Source organism: Chaetura pelagica, unplaced genomic scaffold, assembly GCF_000747805.2.
Source record: "Chaetura pelagica isolate M959 unplaced genomic scaffold, ChaPel_1.0 scaffold718, whole genome shotgun sequence".
Taxonomy (NCBI): domain Eukaryota; kingdom Metazoa; phylum Chordata; class Aves; order Apodiformes; family Apodidae; genus Chaetura; species Chaetura pelagica.
In genome coordinates, this window is record NW_009954180.1 from 124,144 (window position 1) to 134,112 (window position 9,969).

Here is a 9,969-nt window from a genome sequence, read left to right on the forward strand (position 1 = left end):
ACACCAGACATCCCCCCCACAGGGAGGGTGCCAGGGCTGGACACAGCACAGGGATCAGACACAGGCAACTTGGCCCACCTCTTGGACCACCACAGGACCCCAGAACAAGCTGCAGCTCTCCCACCCTCAGCACATCTCTCCTGACGTGCTGGAGCCTCTTGCCAACCTTTCCAGTGGCCCCACAGTGACCTGGTTGGTGGCTCAGAGGAGCAGAAGGGAGGCCTGGCACCCTCTGGCACCCCCAGCCCACCAGACCTTACCTTCACCGAGGGCTGGGCAGACAAGGCTCCGTTCTTCCTCTCCTCCTCATCCCACACCTCCTCCTGATCCTCAGGCTCTGCATTGTTATTGCAGCCCCCCAGCTCCTCTTCCTCCTTGGGGACCCCCTCGCTGCTCAGCCCCTGCAGAAGTGCCACCACTGCCTCTGGCTTGGGCAGTTTGGTTATCTTAAAGTGTTTCTTGTAGTGGGGCGTGTCCTTGCGGATCAGCCTCTGCTTCTCCACGGGGAAGGGTCTCTCCTCATCCTCGTCCTCGTCCTCGCTCCGGATGAGCGTGTCCTCAGCAAAGTGCACTGTGGGCTGCAGAGGCAAAGCCCCGGCAGGGCCGTGAACCTCAGGTGAAAGCTGCACCTGGGGGCAGCACAGAAACCTGCTGCCCCCCCTCGCTGCTGCCTCTGCGCTGAAGACGCTGCAACACACGTCCCAGATTTGCTGTTTTTTACCCCAACTCCCACACCCAGGCAGCTTCTGAGGGCACTCAAACCTGTCATCCCTGCATCCTTCTCTGGCTCCCACACTGTCCCTCCTGCTCTCCCAGACCCAGCTCCCCCCCCTGCCTGGATCCCTCCTCACACTTGGCTCCCACGGCCCGGGTTTTCCCCAGGGAAGCCCAAACCCCCCTCAGCACACCCAGTTACCCCTTCCTCTGAAACTTTCCAGTCCTCCACAGAATCACAGAATCTTAGGGGTTGGAAGGGACCTCAAGAGATCCCCCAGCCCAGCCCCCCTGCCAGAGCAGGATCACCCAGAGCACATCACACAGGAACGTGTCCAGGGGGGTTTGAATGTCTCCAGAGAAGGAGACTCCACAGCCTCTCTGGGCAGCCTGTCCCAGGGCTCTCTCACTTCACAGGAAAGAAGTTTCTTCTAATGTTTACGTGGAACTTCCTCTGCTCCAGTTTGCACCCACTGCCCCTTGTCCTGTCACTGGACATCACTGCACAAAGCCTGGCTCTGTCCCCCTGACACTGCCCTGAACAGATTTGTGCCCATGGATGAGGTGGCCCCTCAGTCTCCTCTTCTCCAAGCCCAACAGACCCAGCTCCCTCAGCCTTTCCTCAGCAGGGAGATGTTCCCCTCCCTTCAGCATCTCTATGGCTCTGCCCTGGACTCTTTCCAGCAGTTCTCTGTCCTTCTGGAACTGAGGGGCCCAGAACTGGACACAATACTCCAGATGCAGCCTCACCAAGGCAGAATAGAGGGGAAGGAGAACCTCCCTTGACCTACTAACCACCCCCTTTCTAACCCACCCCAGATGCCACTGGCCTTCTTGGCCACAAGGGCATGGGGTTGTTCTTCCCCAGATGCAAAACTCTGCACTTGCCCTTGTTGAATTTCACCAAGTCTCTCCCTGCCCAACTCTCCAGCCTGTCCAGGTCTCCCTGAATGGCAGCACAGCCCCCTGGTGTGTCAGCCACCCCTCCCAGTTTGGTGTCACCAGCAAACTTGCTGAGGCCACACTCTGCTCCCTCCTCCAGGTCATTGATGAAGATGTTGAACAGCACTGGTCTCAGTACTGACCCCTGAGGGACCCCACTGGTCACCCACCTCCAACCAGATCCTGTCCCATTGACCACAGCTCTCTGACTTGCTCCTTTCAACCAGCTCACACCCACGTTCCCATGGCCCTGCTGCAGTTCCTGGAGTCCTACCTCATTGTATTCCACTTCCACATCCTCCTCCTCACGGTCAGCAGGTTCCTTATGCTCCTCTTCAGCCCTAGGCTTCGGCTCCTTCTCCAGGTGCTGCAGCTCAGGCCCCTGCCCGTTGGGGCAGCCCCTCTCCCCACCCTGCTCCCCCCGGGGGTCTGCAGAGGTGCTGCTGCTGGACACGTGGGAGTCCTCGCTGCGGTGGGACGTCCCGCTCAGCCTCTTCTCCTGGGGAGGGGGTTGTGGAGGTCAGGATGGAACCCGAGGCCCAGCTGGAGCCTGACAGGGCTGAGCTGGGACCTGCTCCATCACCACCAGGCGCTGCTCTGTCTGGCTGCATCTCCCCCCCCACCCCCCTCCCCCATCTCTCCAGGCATTTATTCTTAGCACCACCCCAGGGCAGCAAGAAGCCTCCTTTGAGCACTCAGTTCCCATCACTCTTTACTGGGAATATCAGAGACTTCTTTTCTTCTCCCCATCTTACCACAAGAGGGGTACCAATGCACCCATTCCCCTTGTGCCTTCTCTGTCTCCTGGTTGCTCCATCTCAGTGGCTCCATCTCAGAGCACCAGGCAGATCCCAGACACTCCAACATCAGACCCTTCCAGTCCTTCCAAAAGTTCCTTCTGCCCAGCTTAACACATTGTCTGCCCATTCACAGAGTCATCAGGGATGGCAGGGAGCTCTGGAGCCCCCCCCTCCCAGCCCCCAGGGCAGGGTCACCCCCAGCAGGTCCCACAGGAGCCTCCAGAGGGGCTGGGGGGTCTCCAGAGAAGGAGCCTCCACAGCCTCTCTGGGCAGCCTGGCCCAGGGCTCTGCCACCCTCCCAGGCAACAAGTTCCTCCTCCTGGGGAGCTTGCCCCTCCTGTGCTCCAGCTTGTGCCCATGGCCCCTTGGCCTGTCCCTGGGCAGCCCTGAGCAGAGTCTGGTCCCCCCCTGCTGACCCCCTGCAGATCCTGCTCAGCCTTGAGGAGACCCCCCCTCAGGCTCCTCCTCTCCAGCTGAACAGCCCCAGCTCCCTCAGCCTTTCCTCCCAGGCAGATGCTCCAGCCCCTCAGCACCTTGGGGGCCCTGCCCTGGACTCTCTCCAGCAGCTCCTTCATCCCCTGGGAGCTCTCCCCACCCAGGACAGGTCCATGTTCCCCAGGGCCCCCAGCACTGACCTCTGAGCGGGGGGAGCTGGGGGCAGGGTCGGGCTTTGCTGCCAGGGCCTCGTTGCGCCGAACTTCGATCACTTTCTTCATCACCTTCAGCTCACTGGGGTGGGGGGTTGCCCGGCGCTGCAGCCCCTGCAGCGTTGGAAGGGACCTTTAAAGCCCATCCAGTCCCACCCCACCACGGGCAGGGACACCTCCCACCAGCCCAGGCTGCTCCCAGCCCCATCCAACCCGGCCTGGAGCACTTTTCCTTACCCGCCTCTCCCCTCCAGACTCCTCTTCATCATCTACTTTGGGCTCATCCAGGAACTGAATCACACTGACCCTGTTCAGGTTGGTGTCTGTCCAGCTCTCATCCACACTGTTCTGCAAAAGGTTCTCTGGGGAGAGAGAGGGAGAAGACACTGGGAGATACTTTCTGAAGCAGCAGGGTTGTAGGCTTGGATGAAAGACAAGATCTCAACCCACGAGGGCACTTCTGGGGTATCTGTCCATGGCATCAAACCACAGAGGCCTTGAGGACACAGGATGTGGCCTCCAGGTCTTGTCACCCCTTGTACCTCTCCCACCAGATCTTTAGCAGCCTCTACCACAGGACCTGAAAGGTTCAGCTCCAGTACTGCTTGCCCAAGAGCTGAGGAAACAGGTTGGATTGAGGCACTAACACCAAGAACATGATGATGACAGGAAGCAAACCTGACAGACAATTAACTACTCAGCCAATAGGTCACAGCAGAAGACTTGAGGACTAAGCTGCAGCCTCTTTGCCACCCGGCAGAAAAGCACTTTCTCAGTCTCAACAACCCCTGCCTTGGAAAGAGGCCACCAGGTGTGGAGGAGCCAGGTCTGCCACAGGTACCAGGGGGATGAGGGACAGAAGCACCAGGCACCTCCAGGGCACCCAGCCCTGCAGGCAGTGCTCACAGGACAGGCTCTTACCTAGGCTGGGGGAGGGCTGCTGGGGCAGCAGGTAACAGGTGAGGACTTTCTCTCCTGTCTTTTCATCATCCTCTGTTTGGAATTTCAGCATGGGCTGGGACTGATTTTCTGCCAGCCACAGGGCCTTCAGGTTCAGGTTTGTCAGAGCAAATGGCAGGTTCTGCAGCCTGCCAAAGACAAGAAGAAACTGGTGGCTAAAAGTCATGAAGGAACACGAACTCAGCTCCAGAATGTCTCAGCTGCACTGGAGCTGCTGCAGGACCCCTCACTCCCACACACACCAAGGAAGCTGCTTCCTGCTGCCTGAGGCTCTGCCCAGGCCCAGCCTGGACTCCAGTAACCCACCCTGACCAGTTCAGAGCAGGGGACAACTCCCACCAGCAACATGAAAATAAATGGTGAACTCTGAGGAGGGTTTGGAGGCAGAGGAATGATGCTTCCATGGAGCAGCACACAAAGTATCCCAAACAGGAGCTCTGGTCCAGCTTCCAGCTGCCACCAGGACACCAGCCTGGGCTAACAGGACTGCAGCCCCAGAGCAGACCCAGTGCTGCACTGGGGGGTTCTGCACTTCACAGAGGGCACCAGGGCCCTGGGGACTGATGGCACAGAACAACAAGACCCAGAGGAAGGCAGGGAAGCAGGGATTTCCCCTGGTCTGTGTTTCCCAGGAAGAAAAATGCTCCCACACTTAGTTAGAATGGTTTGGGTTGGAAGGGGCCTTAAAGATCCTCAGGTTCCAACCCCCCTGCATGGGCAGGGGCACCTCCCAGCAGCCCAGGCTGCACAAGCCTCATCCAACCTGGCCCTGAACACCTTAACACCTCCAGGGATGGGGCAGCCACAGCCTCCCTGGGCAGCCTGTTCCACTGCCTTCCTGCCCTCATGGGGAAGAATTTATGTCTGATGTCTGACCTGAATCTCCCCTCTTTCAGTTTAAAACCATCACCTCTTGTCCTGCCACTGCCCTCTCTGGTGAAAAGCCCCTCCCCAGCTTCTGCATCAGTTCTACCCCAACCTCAGCTGCAGATACAACTGGTAGGACTCCATGAACTTGCTCTGATTTTACTGGTATAGAAATTATTGGGAATGTAACCACAGCCACCTAAAAACAGCCCATTTTTTTCTGAAGCTGAACAAGACAGGGGAGGTTAAGATGGGGTATTAGGAAAACTGTCCTCCCTGAAGGGCTTGTCAGGCACTGGAACAGGCTGCCTGGGGAAGTGCTGGAGTCACCAACCTTGGAGGTGCTTTAAAGTCATGCAGACGTGACACTTAATGACATGGTTTAGTGGTGGGCCTGGCAGTGTTGGGTTAATGGTTGGACTTGGTGATCTTGAGGGTCTTTTCCATCTAAAATGATTCTATGATTCTGTGTATTCAAGTAACACGGAGAAGGGCTGAACAGGCAAAGCCTGAGAGAGACACCTCCTCTTTGCAGAGCCCTTTGGGGCATCAGGAGAGCTGAGGAGGGACCCTGGACAAGGGCATGTAGGAGGAAGACAAAGGGTAATGGATTAAAACTGTGAGAGATTTAGGTTGGACACTGGGAAGCAACTCTGGGCTGTGAGGGTGGGGAGCCCCTGGCCCAGGTTGCCCAGGGAAGCTGTGGCTGCCCCATCCCTGGGGGTGTTGAAGGGCAGGTTGGATGGGGCTTGGAGCAGCCTGGAATGGTGGGGGTTGCACCTCCATGAGCTTTAAGGTCCCTCCAACCCAGACCATTCCAGGACTCTAAGCAACCCTGGGCTTCTCCAAACCACGAATCCGGCGCCTCCCAGAACGACCCACGGGCCCAGCCCAGGCTGCCCCATCCCCGCTGCCTCCCTGGGGGGTGCCCAGCAGGCTGTGCCCCTGCCAGGGTGGGGAGCTGAGCTGTTCCCAGCCACGTCCAGCACGTGCAGCTCGGTGGTGCTGGCCAGCTCGGGGGGCAGCAGCGCCAGGCGGTTGTCGCGCAGGGACAGCACGTTCAGGTTGGAGCAGCCCCCGATCTCGGCCGGCAGCGCCGTCAGCCGGTTCCGGTCCACGTTCAGGTTGGTCAGCTTGGCCAGCTTCCCCAGGGACCTGGGCAAGGCCTAGGGGGAAGGGGAGGCACTGGGTGCAAAAGGCAGGAGCAGCAGAGGAAGGTACCAAGCCCTTCGTCTGGAGACAAAAGCTCCTCCTGCCTGAGCAGACACGTTCCCTGGGCTGTTCCCACAGCAGCGCTGGGAGACACTGCCCTCCTGACACACCAGCTCTTCCCCACAGCTCATTCCCAGCACCACTGCTCAAGGTTCTCCTGTTCCTCTCTCCGTTCCCAAAACTTGTGTTTTAATAACCAAATCACGAGCAGTTTGGAGCAGGGTCATTTGAAGTGTCACTGCCCCTTGGCAAACGCAGCTTCTGATCTGGTGCTGAAGGCCAAGGAGCTGCTGGAGAGAGTCCAGGGCAGGGCCCCCAAGGTGCTGAGGGGCTGGAGCATCTGCCTGGGAGGAAAGGCTGAGGGAGCTGGGGCTGTTCAGCTGGAGAGGAGGAGCCTGAGGGGGGGTCTCCTCAAGGCTGAGCAGGATCTGCAGGGGGTCAGCAGGGGGGGACCAGACTCTGCTCAGGGCTGCCCAGGGACAGGCCAAGGGGCCATGGGCACAAGCTGGAGCACAGGAGGGTCAAGCTCCCCAGGAGGAGGAACTTGTTGCCTGGGAGGGTGGCAGAGCCCTGGGCCAGGCTGCCCAGAGAGGCTGTGGAGGCTCCTTCTCTGGAGACACCCCAGCCCCTCTGGAGGCTCCTGTGGGACCTGCTGGGGGTGACCCTGCCCTGGGGGCAGGGAGGGGGGGTCTCCAGGGGTCCCTGCCAGCCCTGATGACTCTATGACACCTGCTCCCATCAGATGGGGTGGCCTCCAGGCCTGGCTATCTTAGAGCATCCCAGCTATCCTAGAGAAAAAACCACTGAGAGGGAAAGCAGTTTCCACCAGGGTCTTCTCCAAAGCCTGTGAGCTGGTGAAACTGCATAAGAGCAGAGAGCTGGAGCACACTCAGGAATCCATCCAGAAGATGGGAGAAGGTCCCTGGCACGTGGCTCAAGCAGAGGGCCCAGGAGAGGCAGGGGCTGCTGGTTACTCACTGTCAGCATGTTCTCTGTCAGGATGAGCTCAGACAGATTTTCACAGTCCCCAATGGCCTCTGTCACCTCTGTCAGTCGGTTCTGGTCCACCTTGAGGATGGAGAGCTGCTTCAGCTGACCTGGCCAGGGCAACAAGTGAGGTGTGAGCTCAGCCAGAGGTAACAATGCTCCTCTGCCCCAAACCCTCCCAGCAGGGCTCTCCTGCTCTCCCCACCTGCCTTGCTCACAGGTTTCACTCCTGCACGAGGCAGGTCAAGGACCTGATCTACTCCTGGAGGGTTCTGTTCACCAGTATCACCTGCAGCTCCTGCATTCAACTGCTCTGCCTGTGTCCCCAGCCCCAACAGCTCATTACACTCACTCTGGCCACAAGCCCCCAGGCAGGGAGCCCAGCACAGGCAACAAACTGTCTGGTGATCAAGGCCCAAAGAGCTGTGGGGAGTGGAATGAAATCCAGTGGGTGGCTGGTCACCAGTGGTGTCCCCAGAGCTGTGTTGGGGCCAGTTCTTTTTTAATGTCTTCACCCATGATCAGGATGAGGGGACTGAGAGCCCCCTCAGGCAGTCTGCAGCTGACACCAAGTTGGGAGGGAGTGTCCATCTACCTGAGGGTAGGAAGGGACCTGGACAGGCTGGACACCTGGTTTGAGGTCAATCTAAGGAGGTTCAGTAAGGCCAAGTGCCAGATCCTGCCCTTGGGTCACACCAAAGCCCCAACACTCCAGGCTTGGGGAGGAGCAGCTGGGAAGTGCCCGGGGGAGAAGGACCTGGGGGGGGTGGTCAACAGGGTCTGGAGATGAGCCAGGGTGTGCCCAGCTTGGCCACCAGCATCCTGGCTTGTGTCAGCACTGGGGTGGCCAGCAGGAGCAGGGCAGGGATCATGTCCCTGTGCTGGGCACTGGGGACACCTCAAACCCTCGGGTGAGGTTTGGGTGAGAAAAGGGACACGGAGGGGCTGGAGCATGTCCAGGGAAGGGCCCTGGAGCTGGGGAAGGGGCTGGAGCAGAAGGAGAAGGGGCTGGAGAATTTGTGAGGAGCAGCTGGGGGAGCTGGGGGTGCTGAGCCTGGAGCAAAGGAGGCTGAGGGGAGACCTGCTGGCTCTGCAGCTGCTGAGAGGAGGTTGGAGCCAGGGGGGTCGGGCTCTGCTCCCCAGGAACAAGCCCTGGGCCAAGAGGGAACGGCCTAAAAAAAAGGGGGGGAGTCCCCATCCCTGGGGGGGTTTCCAAGCCCTGGGGATGGTGCTGAGGGACACGGGGCAGGGGTGGCCTTGGCAGGGCTGGGGGAATGGATGAGCTGGAGGATCCTAAAGGGCTTTTCCAACCCAAAGGGCTCCCAGATTCTATGACTCCTGCCCCCTCCCCACCCCACCACACTCACCAATCCCATCAGGGATGCATTCCAGCAGGTTCTGGGACAGCAGCAGGTCAGTCAGGGCTATGAGCCCACTGACCTCGTTGGGCAGCTGCTCCAGCTTGTTCTCCGACACGTCCAGGCAGACCAAGCGGCGGAGGTTGCCCAGCTCCTGGGGGCAGAAGGGAGACACCAGGGCTCGAGGGAGCAGCTGGGCAGGGTGGGAGGTGGTGGGGCCAGGGGCTGGGCAGGGTGGGAGGTGGTAGGGCCAGGGGCTGGGCAGGTACTCACTGGAGGCAGGGCCGAGAGCTGGTTCCTGTCCAGCCAGAGCTCACGCAGGTTCGGGAGCGCTCCCAGGGTGTCTGGCTGCAACAGAGCAGGACAGGGAAGGCATCAGTCCCTTCCATGGGCAAGGAGCTGCTCTAGGATGCCACAAAGCACACCACACCTCTGCCAAGCCACACTGCTGCTGCCTTCACACCTCCTAGGACCCTTCACCACCTGGTTTGTGAAGGTCACGTCCTGCTGTGCCACAACACGCCTGGGAAGGTCTGGGAGGGCAGCGTGGCTGCAGGAGGTCCATGGGAACATGGAACACAAGAGCCAGGACTGCCTGGAAGCAGGAAGGCAGGAGCTAAACGGAGCTTTGGGAAGTCTGGCCTTGTGGAAGAAGTGAGTCTTTCTCCTCCTTCCTCCTCTGAGACATGAGAGCAGTTACAGGGGCCAACTTGACGTGACAGAGCAGCAGCACCAGGTGAGCACCTGGGCTTGGGGCTGAGGCCCCAGAAGGGCAGCTCCTTGGTCAGAAAGCTGCTCTCCCCAGGGAGCTGCACAAGCTCCTCTGCCTCCCAGCTCAGGTGGGTTCTGCCAGAAATCATCCCAGGACGTTCAGAGCAGGATGCAGGAACAGTTTAATCCAGGGCTGCAAAATTGAAGGACATCACTGGGTGTCCCTGGGTGTCAGGACAAGCTGAATGCTGAGGGTGTGCTCTCCCAGCACACTCTCACCCACAGCCCCCCGTGGGCACCCCGGGGCAGGGGGTCCATGCCAGGCTGACCTCACTGCCAGGAACACCAGGGAATGGTCCTGCACTTTGCAGTAACTGAACCAGAAGGAGGGAGGCAGAAAGCTGGCCCAGCAGGAGAGGACAACAAAGCTGGGAGGGGAGCAGCACAGCAGGGAAAGGAAGTGCCAGAGAGTCTCACTGGAAAGGGAAGATCCTCAGGCAGCCACTTGCAAGGACCTCCCTCCCAGAGCACAAGGCTTGGAGAGGGCAGAGCAAGCTGTGCACCAGGACAGCAGGCAGCAAGACACAGGGGCCAAGATGTGAGGAGAAGGTTGTGCTGGGAACCATGCCTAGGTTGTGGTGGGCAGAGCAGAACCTCCCCAGCAACCCCAGGCCTGGTCCTCTGCATTTCAGGTGAAAACCCACTTGTTCCCACTGAAGTCCAGGGTTCTGCCCCAACCACCCACCCGTATTTCCCCCCCCCCTTCCCTCA

The 9,969-nt window shown here is 59.6% G+C and overlaps 1 protein-coding gene across 1 annotated transcript in view; it reads right to left on the reverse strand.

Annotated features, from left to right (window-relative positions):
* Nucleotides 1-9,969, reverse strand: part of LOC104393380 (protein scribble homolog) — a 92,214-nt gene that overhangs the window by 69,095 nt on the left and 13,150 nt on the right. Inside the window, 9 exon segments of the mRNA XM_010002861.1 lie at nucleotides 261-578; nucleotides 1,931-2,155; nucleotides 3,092-3,217; nucleotides 3,341-3,465; nucleotides 4,025-4,194; nucleotides 5,900-6,096; nucleotides 7,121-7,239; nucleotides 8,497-8,641; nucleotides 8,761-8,835. Coding sequence (XP_010001163.1) covers nucleotides 261-578; nucleotides 1,931-2,155; nucleotides 3,092-3,217; nucleotides 3,341-3,465; nucleotides 4,025-4,194; nucleotides 5,900-6,096; nucleotides 7,121-7,239; nucleotides 8,497-8,641; nucleotides 8,761-8,835 — 1,500 coding nt within the window.